The 17,768-nt window shown below is 37.9% G+C and overlaps 2 protein-coding genes across 3 annotated transcripts; one reads left to right on the forward strand and one right to left on the reverse strand.

Annotated features, from left to right (window-relative positions):
- Positions 1-3,761: 3,761 nt before the first annotated feature.
- synpo2b (synaptopodin 2b) lies at positions 3,762-9,159 on the reverse strand. Of its 2 annotated transcripts, XM_055041446.1 has the most exons (3): positions 8,481-8,730; positions 5,948-7,257; positions 3,762-5,848 (listed from the first exon to the last, which is right to left on the reverse strand). In XM_055041446.1, exons 1-3 carry the CDS (start codon positions 8,713-8,715, stop codon positions 4,916-4,918), a joined length of 2,478 nt encoding a protein of 825 aa, XP_054897421.1. In that variant the 5' UTR covers positions 8,716-8,730; the 3' UTR covers positions 3,762-4,915. The 2 variants fall into 2 exon arrangements, with proteins under 2 accessions (XP_054897421.1, XP_054897420.1); XM_055041445.1 differs by having other exon boundaries at positions 3,762-7,257; positions 8,481-9,159.
- A 4,839-nt stretch (positions 9,160-13,998) lies between these two features.
- On the forward strand, positions 13,999-17,642 carry LOC129367033 (solute carrier family 22 member 7-like). The gene is made up of 10 exons (XM_055041231.1): positions 13,999-14,415; positions 14,519-14,622; positions 14,920-15,074; positions 15,163-15,331; positions 15,408-15,531; positions 15,793-15,902; positions 16,166-16,380; positions 16,462-16,570; positions 16,654-16,860; positions 17,075-17,642. Exons 1-10 carry the CDS (start codon positions 14,038-14,040, stop codon positions 17,106-17,108), a joined length of 1,605 nt encoding a protein of 534 aa, XP_054897206.1. The 5' UTR covers positions 13,999-14,037; the 3' UTR covers positions 17,109-17,642.
- The last annotated feature ends 126 nt before the right edge of the window (positions 17,643-17,768 follow it).

Consider the following 17,768-nt stretch of genomic DNA (forward strand, 5'->3'; position numbering starts at 1 on the left):
CCTGTCAAACACTCAAAGCCACTCTCAGACACCATGGGGCAAGGATAGTGGGGAGAGGAGAATAGATGATGGGATGTGGATTTCCACTCGGATGTTCTTGGTAATGAAGATTCCCCCATTTGAGAAAACTGTTTCCTTGTTTCTGACTCTTTGGGGATGACATGACACATCTTTTAGGTTTGACGTAGCTTTGAGTTTAAGATGCCTTCAACTTGGCATGGTTCTCAACTTGGGGCACAGCTGCAGTTTTCAATTCTCTCTGCAAATTTGATTTCTGTTATTCTGTTTAATAACTGACTAGTGTCTATTTAATTGGCTTAGCAATATTAGTAAGGAAACACAGTCAAAGACAAATCTGTTTTGTTTTCTTGTGGTTGCACAAGTCAACACATTCATCACAGTTATAAAAAATAAAAAATCAACTTTTAATTTGAACACATGTTTTCAGGGGAATTTGATTGATTTTCTCCTTGAACAGTGTGTGTAGTTTGGTCAGATGAGACTATTCATGAGGCCTTTCAGCAACAAACACACAAATAGATGTTTGAGAAGGATATGTGGAAATTAGGCACTTCAGTGCCATTCGTTTCTCCTCCAAAGACCCGGGGAACCTTGTTTAAGAGCATAGCATCATGGACCTACAGACCTTAGGACAGACCTTAGGAATTCTAAATATTTACAATTATCTGGCTGATTCAAAAGACATGTAGAATCATTTTAGACGGTTATTTTCCAAAACTAGAATATGTGTGATCGATAAATCAAAAAGAAGCGCAATCCAAGGACAGAATGAGTTTCACGTTAAAATATATCCATACATTTTAAAAAGAGAATAACAAGCACAGTTTTTATATTGTTTATTGGTCTTATAAGTGACAAAAGAAAAAACAAAGAAAAATACAGGAAGAATCACAGGGCTGGAAACGCTCAAAACCACAAATCTTTTTGTGAAACACAGCATAGTGTGGGTACTAATGAATGTGATAATACATAAATTCATGTCTGAAATAACGATTCCTTCTAAGTTAACTTATTAAGTTAATCACTGAATCAACCACTTTTTCACACATAAATATATTTGGCATTACATTGTGTAAATGTGCAAAAAGACCTTGCAGGACAGAGAAAAAAATGCGATGCTCTGTGTGTATGTGGCCGTCGGTGGAGAGGAAACAGCTCTGTATATTTTGTTGCAGTGACAGGGATGAGCTACTGACACAATTTTTGGGGAATTATGATATATATAATATAGTTACATAATCTGAAATGAGATTGCACTGTAAAATCACAACACAGTCCACAGCAAACTTGATTAAAATATTTTAAGGAAAATGATCCAATATAGCTACACTGGAACTGACAATAGCTTAAAAAGCCACATGTGTTTGTTCCTCACAAGAATTGATTGTAATAAATGTAACTGGTAAGAGAAAAAAAAATCTCATCATACAGACAAAAACTAAGAGTATGTGAAGCAAAATGAATATAAATAATAAATCACCCCCAAAAACAAAGCAAAAAACATATTTGCTTAGTTCTGAATTCAACATGGTTTTATACCATTGAAAAACTGGGTTTTGTTTTGTTAGATTTTTTTTTCCAGAAATCACACAATTAAAAATAATTTTCCGAATAAAAAGATGCAGTTTCTACTCTTTATCCACTCAGCAGAGACTAGCTGCTTGTTCACATATCATTTTGTTTCACTCAGGTGTTCTGCTTATGTAAAGTGGTTTAAAAGAAATCTGAGTAAAGAAAAGAAACTTTCATCAAGGACAAATTGATTCACTAAATCAAACACGGCACCTTGCAAAACTATTCGAGACTCCTTTTTATATTACAACCATAATAGTTGACCCAATATCTAACAAGGGCTTTCTTCCCTTGCTACTTCTCATTAGTATTAACTTCTATGTGTTGGGCTATAAAATTGAGTTAACTTATTTGGACTTTGTGCTTTGAATCCAAGGCTGACAGGTCTTAAGGGCTGGGCAGGTCTGAACGGGGGCCCGTAGAAGGCTGGTTTCTCCTTTCTGCTTGGGGACAGAGCTTGGAAAGATGGAATCAGATGCTCGTAGTGACTCTTTCTCACAGCAGCAGAATCGAGAGAAACCCGGCGCTTCCATTCCTCTGGAGGCTCAGGCAGAGATCTGTGATGTGCTGCTGCCATAACATCAGACGCAATGGAGGACATCGGACTCTGGAACACGAAGGCCTCGTCCACGGAGCCGATTGGACTTCTTGATGCTGCCTCCCATGGTGACAGAGGTTTCCTGTGAAAGGATGTTTGCCTCTGTGTGGGAGAAAAAGCTGGCTGGACTCCAGGCATGCTCAGAGGTGACAGAAGTCCAGGTGAAGGCAGTGAATTCAGTCGCTGCGGGAGGCTAAGGGAGCGGCTTCTCCCAAAAACCTAAAAACAGAATCAAGAGCTTAGTATTCAGACACAGTTCTGCAGACTCTGCTGCCATCCCTGGGCTTCCTTTAGCTTGAACAGGTGAATGATATTTCAATAAAGCAGCATTTCAACCTTAATGATACACTTGAACATGCAGGTGTAGGAAATCAAGAGAATGCAAGATTTGTTTTCTGTTAATCATATTTAGTCAGACACTTATGCATTAATTAAACTCTGGAGTGCTAGTTTTCCACCAGTAGTGTTTTGTTGTGGCTTTAAATACCTTTATATTATGTTTTGAAAAGCAGTCCATGTTTAAAATATATTTTCTAATGTCAATCTTCAAACCATTCTGGGGTCTTTGTGAGGCTCATTGAGATTCCTGAAAACATATAAGGATCTGGATCCCACAACAAGTAATGAGTTGGGATCTTACAACTATTTGTAAAATCTCACAACTAAAAACAAAGGTCACACAACTTACCTCCAGTTTCTTCAAAAACCTTAAAACAAACAGTTGAATGTAAAAAATTATACATTTTTACACTTTTTGGAACTATTATTTTGCCAGTGTCATCCTCTTTCATTTAAAAATCCAACTCAAACACATTTATTTATTATATGTCTGTTCGTAATGGGAACATCTCTTTGCGCATCCTCACAGCAAATTGTTTTCCATGATAATTTCAGTTTTCTCAGACTGTGATTAAGTTTCATATTTTTAGAAAAAGAAAAAACACATTATCCTGAAAAATATATTTGTTCAAAACTGGAACGCCATAACGTAATATCTTGGCCAAGGAGTTCTTACTTTAAAACATGCCTGGTCATATAAACCCTAAATCTTTGTTAAAAAAAGACACTAGTCGTATTTTTAGTTTCTGAGTTCAGATAGTTACTTTAGATTACACAGCTACTGTCATCACAATAACACAACTGCAAATTCAACTGGTGGCATTAATGCCACTAATAATAACTCCAATAATATTTTTTTTGTTTTACTCATTCTAAATATCATACTTATTATAAAATACAGTTATAATAATAATACCTGTTATTATTATTATTTTATTTTTATTGCTGTGTTTGTGTGTCCTGTAAATGCTTGTAAAAGAAGCTACTGGGAGGTAAATTATTTATTGAGAAACTAAACAAAATAGAACATTTAAAAAAAAACTTTTTAATCTGCATTTCATTTTCTATTATTTTAAATTGCATTATCAAATGTAGTGAATTGTTCAATGTTAATTCTCTAGAGGCCAGGTCGTCCTTGAAGTCTTTTTTATTCTTTTACCTGCATCAAAATAAATTCAGGGTTTTGTTGTAGAACAAAGGCAACTTAAACTGAAACAATTTGAAATGAATGTTTAAGGTACGGAGTAGTTTATTTTATAAGCATTATTGCTTGAGATTTCTGACATGAACAATTTTATAGTTCAAATGTCTTAAAACTGGGTTTTAGGACATTTTTAAGACAATTTTTGCTTGAAGACAAGAATAACAGTTCCAAGCTTTTCATATTTGCTGAATGTTTAGCTAAATGAGAGAAACAAACACATACAAGTGTGCATTCAACTCAAGAGTGAAGTAGTGAGACAGGAGGAAGCATTGGGCACTCAAAGCAGTTATCAGCACACATAAAAGACAACAAGTAGGAGAGGAAAAATTTAATAGCATCACAGTGCTACAAGAAGTTCAAGAAACAGTAATATGTCAGAAAGACAGAGATACAAACAGGACAGATTTGTTTAGATTTTATGATGAATTAACAATAACATTAATACATTTTCTAGTATTAAAGTATTTGTAATTTATCAGTTTTCAAGAATATAACCTTCATTTAGATATTTTTTTTTTGTTAATCACCCTATGATCTAGATTCTTTTATCAGTTGCATTATAATCAGAGTCTGGAATGAGACTGAAAAAAACTATAAATTGTGCACAGAAACTGAAATGCAGTCACAGATTTGACCCCAAATAGAATAAGAGGTTAAAAATACTCTTCCAAAGTGGCTGGATGGGTCAGTCATTGTTATCCAGATAGCCTTCAAGTGTAAGAAATATTGAAGATGATTTGATTTGACCAGGAGGTTCATTAATATTTACTGCTGCCTATGCAAACATTGAGTAAAGGGATTAGAAGAAGACTCTCTGCAGATATTATTGCATATAAAAGCACATCCTGAGAGGCATTTAACATTAACTTATCTTCTAATGTCATGTCTTCAACCACATTCCACATTTTTGGATGGTAATGTGTTTTGTTTTTGTTCTTAGGAACTGTTGTGCTTCTCAGTATGAGAAGTGCCCTGAGATGACCCTCTCAAATGGTGCTACATTTATCACACTAAATGAAAATGTATTTGTTTCATTAATAATTGCTACATGTATTATTTTAATGACTTTTAATGAGATCTACTTAGTTAATCCTCTTAAGACATTTGTGAAGCCACCCAGATGCATTTGTACTAATGTGACTGTCGTCTCCGGCTGCACCAAAGTATGACCATGTACAGTGTTATACAGAGGAAAGCATAGCAACAGGTTTCCACTGTTTTCCGGTCGCTGCCGGCTTCTTAGCAGAGAATTTTGGCCGTGGAGCCATTTGACGCACGCCTCGAGCAATGAGAGATGCAGGAGAGAAAGCTGAAGCAATGGTGTCGCTAACAGAAGATGAGTGTTGCGAAGTCGTGCTTGCAGGTCGGGAGCCTTGTGCTTGCTTGCTGCTTGTGTGTGGGGCAGCACTCGTGACAGCAAGCTTTTCCTCCAAATGCTTGTCGGTTGAAAGCTGTTCAGCTGATCTTGTGCTTTGAGTAGAGAAATTTGCGACACTTACCGATCTGGGAGCCTTAGCAGGAGCCTCTGCCTTGCTTTGGCCAGCAGGCTCAGAAGGATTATAAGGAGAATAGGAAGAGTCGGCTCTTTGCTTAAGGCTTTTGGTAACTTCAAATTTTGACATAGGAGTTGGTTTAGGACTGGGGCTTTTAGCCTCAGAGGCTGCATCATATGTGAACAGAGATGAGTCCAATTGGTATGGCTGATGTTTCATGATATCTAAGGCGTTGAGTTGCTTGGGGGATGACTTAGGTTTCTCTTTGGACTTGGGCTTGATTTTGGGGCTTGTGGAAGGGGGCTGCTTGGCTGCTGATGGAGGGTAGAAAGGAGACAGAAGAGGATTATATGACAGGGGGGGTGGGGCACGAATATTGGATGAATATCTCCAAGAGTTAGGGAGAGATGAGGTTGGGGAGGGGGATCTTGTTTTGTTCGCTTGCACTGTTTCACCATCAATGACAAACTTCTCCATGCGAGACTGTCTTTTGGCAAATAATTTTGCACCTTTCCCTGACATAGTTGTCCCATCAGCAGCCTGATTAACACTCCTGTCTGGGACTCTGAGCTTTGGAGAAACCTCTAAAGGTTTTGGTGTCTGAGGGTATGACTTCTCTGCCTGTGGTAGGAAAGGAGCAACCAAGTTTGGAGAACTGTCTGATTTATTCTTTGAGTGTGAAAGTGGGCTATAAGTAGGACTGTGGGCCTGCTTACTCACAGGGGATAGTGACGGCTGTTGACTCCAGCTATTTGCAGTTGGTTGGAGACGGAGCTGAGAAGAGTTGACCGGAACCCGGGCATTGGCAGGTGTTTGAAGTGATGCCTCTGTTTGATCTGATGCCCAGTGGCCAGCCATCTGTTGAGGTCGAGACCAATCTTGCTGCTGTAAATATTGCTGACCATGAAGACCGATGGGGCTGTGAGAGGGATGAGACACCGGACTCCTTGAAGGAACATAGGGCTCGCTAGAGGGATTCCAGGGTGGACATGCTGGGTTAATGGTGGGTTTGGGGGCAACTGGGGGAGGATTTTTAAGTTTTATTGGTTTGGGTTGCATGAAATTACAAGCCTCAGCACCCAAACTGAAAAAGTCTTCCTCTGACTCAATATAAGACTTCCTTTCACCTTTGTTTCGGCCGTAAAGTTCGGATTCTTTTGCAGGCACTGATGGATGCTTATTTGCAGTTTTCCGCTTTGACTCTGGTAATATGCCGGTCTTGATGGCAGGCACGGATATTCGTTCATCTCTTGAGGCAATAATGTCTCCAGTTGGAGACCAAACTTTGGGGTTAGAGTTAATCGGTACTGGGACTTTGAATGCTAGTTCATTCTTCCTCATGGCTGGACTAACCCCACCAGACATAGTGACAGGTTCAAATGTTGGACTGTCTTGAAATCCCAAAAAGGGTTTGGCAGTTCTGTTTGGCACCATTGGTTTTGGCACAGTGGAGAGGTGGTTCACCTCTTGAACATCTGCATAGTAATCCATGGGTTTCTTCACATTGGTCTCCTCAGCATGCATGTACATTTCTTTACTTTCATAAATTCTTGCACAATGTGTTTCTTTCAAAACATCCTCAGAAAAGACTTCGCTCTCTTCTTCTTGCTCTGACACAAGTTCATCGATTCTTTTGCGACGCTGTTCAAACATCAAAAGTCCCTTCCCCTTTGTCTCTGTTAGCACATCCATGTCTTCACCACTTCCCCAGTCCAGAGCTGGATTACGGTATTGGTGATGCTGAAAATACTGCTCCTCAAAATCAGAATCACTCGAACCCAGGAAGCTGTAACCAGCAGATCTAACTTTGTCAGTTTCGCCCTCTATATGACCTGAGCTGTCAAGGGCGTGAACTCCAGTTCCGTAGCTCACAAGAGTGTACTTCTTTACCCTCTGGCGGCGCTTTTTAAAGAGCAACACACCCTTGTTTTGCGGATTGGGTGCATTGGCCAGGAGTTGAGCAATTCGCTTGCATTTAGACTTGGTCTCCTTCACATGTCTCTCTGATTGGCTCTCTTTGTGACTGAGCCCTGAGATGAAGAGCAGGAAGGGGACAAAAAGAGAGAGAAAGGAAGAAAATGAGAAAATCAAAATGTACAAATATACTGTACACATCAGTCGGCAAAACCATTATGACCATCATTGACACTCTCACTGGTTTGAAGTTATGTGGCAACAAGATATGTATTACAACATCCTTCTATCGTAGACAGTGTTTCTTTATTCAAGATACAATAGCACATCTGGTGGGTCGAAGCTCATGGGACAACCTTTGTGAATCATATGGATATCTGGTTGTTGGTTCACCATGGCTGCTTTCTTAATCTAGGTTAGATACATACTGAGCACTACACATTTTAAACTTGTTCAAATCATTCTGCTTTCCCATTCAAAAAATATCTTTATTGAGGAGATTTATAAAATATAATTAAAATATTCCACCCATTGACAGTAGCCATAATTTCTATATAGTCAGTGTTTCTAAATGTATTTGCCAGTAGTCATAATATTTTGCCTAATTGTTGTACACAATACTGTTGGCAAAAAAAAAGACATCATCTTGGAATTTATTGAGTCAGTCACAACGTTAAAATTAACAGGATTTGATGTGTTTCTGCTCAGATGCAGAGATTTTTGTGCTATTAATATTTAAATTGAGCATTACAAAAATAATTCATTTCATCTTTCTTTGCTGCAGCAAGCACACTAATAAAAGCATCATATTTACTTACAGACAACCCATGAGGGATCCAAAGGCAAGGAAAGTGAGGGGCTCACTTTCCATTGCCGTCAAGCATTACGACTGGAAAAGGGATCGGGTGGCTGGGTAACACATGTTGGTGTCGGTCAAATTTGCTTCTGCCAGCCTCATCATATGGTCAAATTTTATTCTTGTCCTGCTCAGACTAATAAAGCTGTGGGAATCCTCCCCCACTAAGCCCACCTGAAATAGATCCCATGTAAGAGCATGAAAATAGCTGCACCCATTGTGCTACTTTCAAGTTATCGGCAATACAAAATCTTTTTGCACATTTATAGTAAATGCAGACAGAAAAAAGTGCAAATTTGTTTCGTCAGATGTTATTTTAAATTGATCTACTGAACTCGAAGCAAAGATAAAACAGAATGTTGTCTTTTTTATTACAAATATTAATTTCAATGTTGAAAGGCGATTGGAATCCATGCTTTGCGATGTGGATGGCTAGAAAAATGGTTGAAATGAAATTAGCAGGATAGAAAAATAGATACTTACGTGTGTATCTTGCCCTTTGCCTGCCCGGTCTGCAGAGATCTCTGTCAGACCCCAAGTTCCTCGTCTCTGCCTGCTCAGCACCCTCATCAGAAATTCCAAAGAAGACAGAAGCAGGAGGTGCTTCGCTGCTCCCTCCTTCCTCTGAAGATTCAACGCTCCTGTTCTCAGTCCTTGGGCCATGCCCATCACTGGCCCCCAGGGGCCGTTCTGAGCTCAGGGTCAGGACCTTGGTCATATCAGCAGCACAGCCAAGAGAGGAGGAGGAAGAATAGGAATGTTGCTGCGACTTGGAATCTGGGGGTGAGGTTGCTGATGTTTGTGAAGCTTCGATGTAAGGAGACTCTGTCATAGATTCTCTTGATTCAGAAAAATAAAAATCACAATTTTCTTGATCGAAAACTGACTCTTCCTGCTCACTCTGTTCCAGGAGAGATTCTGGACCATCTGCAGATTCCCTCTGATGCAACTGAAGACGCTCTGGAGACCGGAACGAGGGGATATCAGTATTTTGTGAGCCTGAGAGGTCCTCTGATTTACTATCATCATCTTCATTAAAGGACTCGGCCAAATGCTCAGAGGGACAAAGTTCCTGGGAACCTTCTGAGCCTGACCAGAGAGGACTGTGTGCAGAGTCTTCAGCTTGTAGTTCCATCTCTTGTCCAATGTCTTTTTCCTTCATCAAGACAAAGATATGTCTAAGTTAACATCAGATAACCTTCTCACATGAAGTGTGGATTATTATTGTAAATAATTATAATCCTTCACTTTGAACTTTGAACTTTGAACTGTGCAAATTGTGTCAGCATCACAGAGGGGAGATGCATATAAATCATAGCAAATTCCAAAACCCCAAAGTAACTTAGAAAATATATCAAACGATAAACAATTAAAAAAATATATATATAATATATGTGTGTGTGTGTGTGTGTGTTTGTGTGCGTGTGTGTGTATGTGTGTGTGTGTAACGCCTTGCGAAAGGATTATTCATCTGCAGGATTATTCTAGTAGAATGTAGATAAACCAAAATCATTTACATATTCAGCTTTCGCCAGGGGAGAATTCTGTTGCCCTTTTCACATTACATACAAAAATGTAATTCCTGAAATTATTCCAGTCCCAAATTGGAAAGGGCAGCTTTGGCCTGACTGTTTCATCAGGGCTGTAAATGGAATGGCATGTAATACCAGGAGAGGGAAAGCAGCATTCAAGTCCAAGAGTATAAGCAAAACAATTGAGTGGCTGTTTCCCCAACTCTTGTTTACACAGCAAGGTTTTTTTCCCCCACGGTTCCCATTTATCTCTGCAACTAGCCTCTGTACAGCTGCAGCTGTCAGCATGCCCATTTAAGATGTTGCAGAGACTCTGTGACTTTTCTACATTATATAGATCTTCTTTTACTCAACCCATTCCCTGATTTCCAAATTAATACATTTTAACTGTTAATTGTAAAATGTAGTCTTAAGCCACTGTCAAACATCCAGCACATTTATTTAAAAAAAATAAGGAAATGCAAATGTAATGATATGTACCTGAAATTGCTACCTGAAATTTGAACAGTGAAAGGTGCAGTCTAGTCTTTGGAGGGATATGTTTCAACTGTTCAAACTGTTTTTACCCACAAAAATAGAATCGACCAGAAGGGGGCGCTGTAGCACTACAAAATGTTACACATTATGTTTGTCTTTTGGCTCAACAGACTTTTACACCGTTATAATACAACACAAAAGCTTATTTAGTGCCATCAGGGAAATTCGATATGCACATTAAATCAATAAAAAAAAAAAACTGTTACCGGTTCCCAGTAATAACTTGGCAATCATATAATGATACAAGGAGCACAATTTTTTCACAAGAATATTTTTGCTGTTTGCAGGAAAGTGTTTGAGGCATTTTAAAAATGGGAAAAAAAGAGAAGAACTTTCATGTTTTTGTAAATTAAACAGTTGTTTTAAAGAAAAGATGTTTGCAACAAGAAAAACAGATTTCCAAAACCTTAAAACGGTCCAATTATATTTCTAAGAAGATGCTTGACATCGGCTTAGCATATATGCCACCAATGTATTCAATATATACAAAGAAATCAAACTGAATGAACCCATAGAAAAGGTGGAGTGAAACACAGACTATGTATTGAGTACATGACAAAAAAAAACGTGCAAGAAAGCATCAGAAGCTAAGATAAGTAATAATTTGTCAGAGTTCAGAAAGGTGCATCAGTGACAATATAATCAAGTTTTTTCCTGAAAGGTATTGCTTTAGGAATGTTGAAACCTTATTATTGCAAACAAAAAAATGCTGATGGCATTAATTCCAATCATGTTTTTAAACATCGTGTAGTGTTCCAGCAAGCGACATTACAGCAACAATCCAGAAATGGAAAAATCATTGTTTCAAAACCAGCCACAACCAGTGTCAGAAATCTTTGTCAGAAATATTTTTCTCTTGATTAGGGTCAACAGAAAAGACAGAACAGTAGCAGGAAAGCTGAGAACCACTCACAGAAAGATTTGGACAAAAAAACAAAACTTAACCATCAAAGCTTCTATGCATTCTCAGTGCACAAGACTGTGATCTTACAGAAAAGGTATATTCCAGCTTTTGAAGGGAACCTTTAGCACAGAAGTTCAACTATTTGGACATAGTCTGAAGAAGATTCATGGGCCTCTTTTCTCTACACGAGATATTTTCACAACAAAAAAGTTTTTTCTACTTTTACATTAAGTTCAGTGATCACTTTCAGGACTTTCCTATGGAGCTTTTTCATTGTACTACATGTAATTTATGGACTTGTTTGTTCCATGTCAATTGCACCATTAGAAAAAGTTGACTTGTTCCATACTGTCTGTGGCATTACATAAAGCAAAGCCTTTTTTAACCCTGGCCAAGTTTCAAAGGAAAACTGTCCCCTCCAAGCTTCTCTTCACACTTGGTTCCACTTCATTTCAACTCTTGGCCAACATCAGATCCGGTTCTGGTGCTACAAGACTTTCTTTCTCCTAGTATGGCTAAAACACCAGCAGGCCGAACCACTGTCATGGAAACAGGGAGTCAGTATCTCTGGTGAATGAGACGACTCTTGCTTTGGGGGGTTAGGGAAGGTGACCCATACGACTAAGCTAAAGAAGAGTCAATGTTTCCATGTTACCCAACATTGAGCGCACATTGTGCTGAGAAACAAAAACGTTTTTGAAGTATTCTACCACACTGCAGGCCTTCAAACAGCTAAAATATGCATTTTGCAGTTTCATTTCAACATCTTTTAGAGAGTTTAAATTGCCAGAAAATTATATAAAAAAATTTCTTCAGTCTTTCAGTTAAAAAGTATTAAATATCACAAAACATGACACGATACTGATTACTACAGGCACTTAAGCAACTCAAAAATATGTAATTCACACTAATTCATGTATATTAAGGTCAAGCTTAATTTTTAAGTAAACAATAACAAATCAGACAACATTGAAGTCAGTATTTAGACTTAGTACTTACGGTTATTATTCTTGGTGCAATGAAACGACTGACCAAACGGTGAACCTTCAGTTGCCATCCAGCATCACAGCCCTTCTGCTGTACTGCCCTGGTCACTCATGTATGCAGCCGTATTTAAACAAGGGGGAGAAAAGGTGCCCCTGCCTTCACCTCCAACTCCCAATCCCAGACAGTAGCATCACACTACTGCAGCAGTCAGGTGTCATAAGACATGGAGATATTCCTAGCCATCTGAAATGTCCGTCTGATTTGATTTTTTTCCTCTCTAAAGTAACGTGGAGGTAAAAATATTAACATTTTTTAAACATCTTATCAATTCTTTAGCTTATACGCTAAAATATTTATACCCCTGGTGCTTTTCGGGTTTTGTCACATTTCAATCTAGCAACAATGTATTTTAGGGAAATTTTGCATCTCTGCCCAGTATAAAGCAGTACAAAACTGTGCTATGGAGGTCAAATAATATGTGGTTAATTTTTTTTCAAAGTAAAACTCTGAAAAGAATTAGTTTCCAATCCCCTTGCTTCAATAACCCTAAATAATATTACGTGCAATTCCAGTTGGCAGAGACCTAATTAGGAAATTAAATCCAATTTAATGTGCACTTTCATCTCAGTGTAAATGCAGCTGTAATGTGAAGAAATCAGAGGTATGTAAGAGAACTTTTGTGAATAAAAAGCATCACTAAGATCAAGGAACACAACAGGTCAGGGATAAAACTGTGATGAGGTTTGAAGCAGGATTATCATAGAAAAAGACAACACAAGTTTTGAGTATTTTACAGTTTACTATAAAATACCGAAAATAGAATGACCATGGCACAACTGAGTAGCTACCAAGACATGGCAATTCACCAGATTGAGTCAATGAAACCCTGCACATTTATTTGAATGGTCCAGTCAAAGTCTAGACCTTAATCCAACCAATAACTTTGAATTTTTTAACTTTAAATTTTGATTTAGCTACTCTGCAAAGAACAATAAAATATATATCTATCTGAAAATGAAGAAAGCTGACTCTGTAGCTATCGATGATTTACACTTATTATTGCAGCAGAAAATGGTTCCAAAAAAAGTACTGCCATTCGGGCCTGGTTAGGAACATCGCTTCTTATTTAGAAAAACACTTTCAAACCATCTATAATTTCCTTTCCGCTTCACAATTATAAATTACTCTCTTTTGGTCCAGCAAATAAAATCCGTATAATGAGCAACAAAGTGTGTGGCTTTTGTGTAAGCGACAACAAGTTTACAGATCTGAGACAATGCAAGAACATTTGTTTAGCTTTTTAGTAGTGCATAGCGAATAAAATCACAACACAAGAGAACCACCTGACACAAAAACAAACCAAGATACCCAATTTTTTGTTTGGCAAGATTTCCTTACGTGGCCTTATCTGTAATTGTTAATATCAACCAGTAGAGGTCGGAGGTGTTTCAAATTTGAATACATGTGTACATTTCTTGTGTCCACACAAGAACACTCTGTAACATCTTGTTGGAAGGCTTATTTTCTCTTTATCTGTGATAAATCAGTGAATAATTATGAAAAAAGTTCTAAGACAGTTATTGAGACCTTGCTTTTTTAAGTTTTTGTCTAGACGTCTCGCTGCCCTCACATTTAAATTCCCCACACACATTCTTAGTGGAACGAGACGTGGACTCAAACTGTTCAAGTTTAACAGTGTCTTCTGTCAAATATTTAGCTGTAACCAGCTGTACTTTTATCTTCAAGATATCTTACTGGAAAGTATCTGTCTGTCATAAAGATATACTGCATGCTTTTTAATATATTCAATTTAAGCTACATAATGAAACTGCTTTGCTGCAAGCCTGTCAAGTTGCTCTAATCACAAACGCTTAATATTTTCTGGTTTGAAAAAGATTTTAAAAAGGAGTTTATGTTTGGCACAAAATAACTTATTTATTTTGGCTGGAATGAAATGTCTAAACCAGACATTTGTAATGATTAACAATGCTCTCTTAAATGTGCCTTTTCACTCTGTGTCTTCTCCTTTGCTTCACTTTCACTGTATGTCACTCCTCATCGACGTCCGATCAGCGGCGAAATGAAATTTGACGACGTGCTTTCTGAAATTAATGGATTTGGAAAGTTTCAAGTCAAGTTGTTCTTGATTCAGATGCTCTCTCGAATCACTCTGCCATGTCATTTTCTGCTAAACAACTTCATGGGCGCCGTGCCCCCACACCACTGCAACATCAGCACCCTGGAAGACGGAGGCATCTTTGGAAATTTGACTCCCTACCAGAAGCTGTTGGTTTCCATTCCAACAGAGCAAGACGGGACTCCTAGCTCATGTCAGATGTTTGAAAAGCCCCAATATGAGTATCTATCAGGCAACCGCAGTGAGGAGGCATTCATTGTTGAGTGTCAGAGTGGATGGGTCTATGACCACAGCACCTTTAAATCTACCTTGGTAACTGAGGTAAGTGTTGTAGAAAAAGCCATTAGATAAAACATGTAGACATGTTCTGTCTGAAATTGAATTCTTTATTGTTATTTTAAACTGTCTAAATTGTCCTTTTCAGTGGGATCTTGTCTGCAGCAGAAAAGGGTTGAACAAAGCAACAGCTACTATTTTTTTTATTGGTGTCATGATTGGAGCCCCACTCTTTGGATTTCTAAGTGACAGGTAAGGATTTAAATAAAAATACTGTATAACATAGTGCTGATGAGTCAATGTATCTGTGCAAAAAGTTAAAATAAAAGATTCATATATGCTCAAGAACATTCACTAAAATGTATGTAATCCTACAAGATAACACTGGAAAGTAAGGAAGGAAATTAAGATGAATGAGATTATTATGGGAGCTTTATTTCAGTTAGAAAAGTTTGTTGTAAAGTAAGGCAACACTGTGGGGATTTAAATCAGTAAAGTTTTTACCTTCTGAACATCTTGTAACTCTAAGCTCACGTCCGTCATGACCAGGTTTGGGCGGCGACGACTACTGCTGGTGGCTTATTTGTCCTCCTTGGGGTTTGCAGTACTGAGCGCATTCTCCACATCATATGTAGTGTTCGCCATTATGAGGCTGTTCACAGGAATGTCCCTGGCAGGGATAAGCATTATCGCCATTGCCTTAAGTAAGACAGACATTTCTACTGTTCTTCTTCTCCATCGTTTATGTTCATTTTCTGATCTAACTTTTCATCCACGCCATTGTCACCGCAGATATTGAATGGTGCAGCATTGAGCGCAGGACTTTCTCAGGCGTAATCATGAGTCTGGACTGGACCCTTGGAAACTGGCTTTTGACAGGGATGGCTTTCTTTGTGAGGGACTGGAGGATGCTCCTTGTGGTTGTTTCTTCACCACTGATTTTGGCCATCTTTGCTTGGCGGTAATGAAGTTAAATCTTATTACTGAAAAGCTAATTCTGTTGATCAAATAATGAAGTCTTTTATCTGTCATTGCAGTTGGCTCCCAGAGTCTGCTCGGTGGCTTTTGGCAAAGAAAAATGCAGAAGCTGCGCATCATTACATTGCCAAATGCGCTGAGACAAACAACAGGTCCAAGTGTATTGCTACCATCACACCACAGGTATGGTGCCTTGCCACAGTATTCAGATCCCTTGAAGTCTTTTATTTTGCAGCCACATAATGCGTAATAATGTAACAACAAAGGATTCTCAAAACATAAAATTAAACCCTGAAAAGTGTGATGTCCATTTATATTCAACCCCCTTTATGTGCTAACCTTAAATATGAAACAAATAATTTTCTGTAGTGCCTAACTTATATCATTTAAAATGTCTTCATTTGAACTCTCTGACTTTTCTCTATTTTTCTGTTTTTGTCAAAGACATTACTGGAATCCACAGACGTTGTTACTGGAGATAAGAAGTACACTGTTGTTGATCTGTTCAGGACCCCAAATATAAGAAAACTTGCGATATGCTCAGGGATTGTATGGTATGTATTATTTTAAAGTGAGTGGGTCAGTACTTTTTAAAGTGGAAACTTTGTATATTTGTGTGGGATTTGTTAACATGGTGCCGCAGAAGAAGAAAAACATGAAGGGAAACACCTTACCCGTTTTAAGGTGCAGCATTTTCATAATTATTGGTCTTTTTGGAAAGTTTCTGATTGTCTTAGCTTTGAATTCTACTTCTAAAGAAAGAAGTGAGAAAAGCAACAAAAAAAGTGCTTAAAATTATTTTTTGTGTATGTTCTAGGTATGGAGTGGCATTTACTTATTATGGAATAAGTCTAAACATTACAGGGTTTGGACTAAATCCATTCCTCACACAATTCATCTTCGCTTCTATCGAAATGCCAATGAAGATCGCCGTCTATTTCTCCTTGGAGAAAATTGGTCGAAAGAGTTGTGAGATGGGAGCTCTGCTGTCTGTGGGAGTCTGTCTGTTCATCAATATTTTTGTTTCGAAAGGTGCAGTTTTTATTTGAAACGGTCACATTTGGTTAGAAATATATTCCTAAGAACATCTAGTCATTGTGGACTTCTCCCCAGATAAGTGGATTATTCGGACCATTGTGGCCGTCCTGGGAAAATCCATGTCAGAGGCGTCATTCACTATAATATTCCTTTACACAACTGAACTTTATCCTACAGTAGTGAGGTCAGTCGAACATATGTAATTATGTTTATTAAGGATATTTGATTTTGTTGAAAGTTCCCAAAAACCTTTTCGTCCTTTTTCAGGCAGAATGGTCTAGGTTACACCTCGTTTGTGGCACGGCTGGGTGGGTCCATCTCTCCGCTCATTATGCTGTTGGAAGACGTGTGGCAGTTCCTCCCCGCCGCCACTTACTGTGCTGTGGCAGTTTGCTCTGGTTTGGTTGCTTCACTCCTGCCTGAAACATTAAACGCCCAGCTGCCAGAGTTCATTGAAGACATTGAGAAACCCAGGTAAAAAGGGAGAGAAGTATCAAGGTTATGTGTAATCCAATATCAAATATACAGTAAAGATTTAGTTATTTACAGAACCTCCCAGTACGAAAGTACAATTTAAGACCGTTTCATAAACAACACATTTTTTAATGCCTTTGAATATTTTTGCCCTTTTTCTCTTTTTGGAAAGATCTATGTATGAAGAAATGAGTGAGTTTTGTTTGTATTGCAGGAACAAGTCATCACAGAAGATGGTAATTCAGTAAAAAGGAGAATTAACCAGTGACAGAATATTTTCAACAACAAAAATTATTTTGAAACAAGAAAGCAATAAAAGAAAACATTTTTTCTGACAATTTACTTTTCTCATCTTCCTGTGATCTGACCTTGGACTTTGACAACATAGTCCATGAAATTCTATTGGGGCCATTAACTTGAACAGGCATCACTTGCACACCACTAAACTGGTCTAAATATTGTTCCTCTGACGCATAAGTCTATTCACATAAAAGCTTTCATTATGTTTCCAGTTCCAAATGTCAACGACAGCTAAACCTTTCAGATGTCAGACATGTAGTGCTTACTCTCCTCCACAAGTCATCTGTAAAACTATTCCATGAATTATCTTCAATCCCAGTGTAAAATCATTTTACAGTAAAAAAAAAACAATTATCGTAATGTCATTTTGTCTCTTTGTGATGTTTTGTGCTTTAATTTAATCATTTTAACTTCATTGGACTCTTCTGCTTCTGTCAGTGTGTTTTGATAAGTACATAAATAAAATTCATTTTTTATACCAATGAATGCTTAATCTCAAAATGTGTTTTCTTGTTAGTTTATTTTCATCCGTTCAATAATATACATAAATAAGTGCACATAACATAATCCTCATTATACGGATTGGCCTGGATTACAAGTTAAGTCAT

This window comes from Poeciliopsis prolifica, unplaced genomic scaffold (assembly GCF_027474105.1).
Source record: "Poeciliopsis prolifica strain line A6 unplaced genomic scaffold, Auburn_PproV2 SCAFFOLD016, whole genome shotgun sequence".
NCBI lineage: Eukaryota > Metazoa > Chordata > Actinopteri > Cyprinodontiformes > Poeciliidae > Poeciliopsis > Poeciliopsis prolifica.

Coding starts and splice junctions, on each gene's coding strand:
- synpo2b (XM_055041445.1), bottom strand. CDS start 9,159: ATGAAGGAAAAAGACATTGGACAAGAGATGGAACTACAAGCTGAAGAC. Junction 7,258..8,480: donor GCAAAGGGCAAGATACACAC/GTAAGTATCTAT, acceptor TCTTCATCTCAG/GGCTCAGTCACAAAGAGAGC.
- LOC129367033 (XM_055041231.1), top strand. CDS start 14,038: ATGAAATTTGACGACGTGCTTTCTGAAATTAATGGATTTGGAAAGTTT. Junction 14,416..14,518: donor AATCTACCTTGGTAACTGAG/GTAAGTGTTGTA, acceptor TGTCCTTTTCAG/TGGGATCTTGTCTGCAGCAG. Junction 15,332..15,407: donor TTGGCCATCTTTGCTTGGCG/GTAATGAAGTTA, acceptor CTGTCATTGCAG/TTGGCTCCCAGAGTCTGCTC.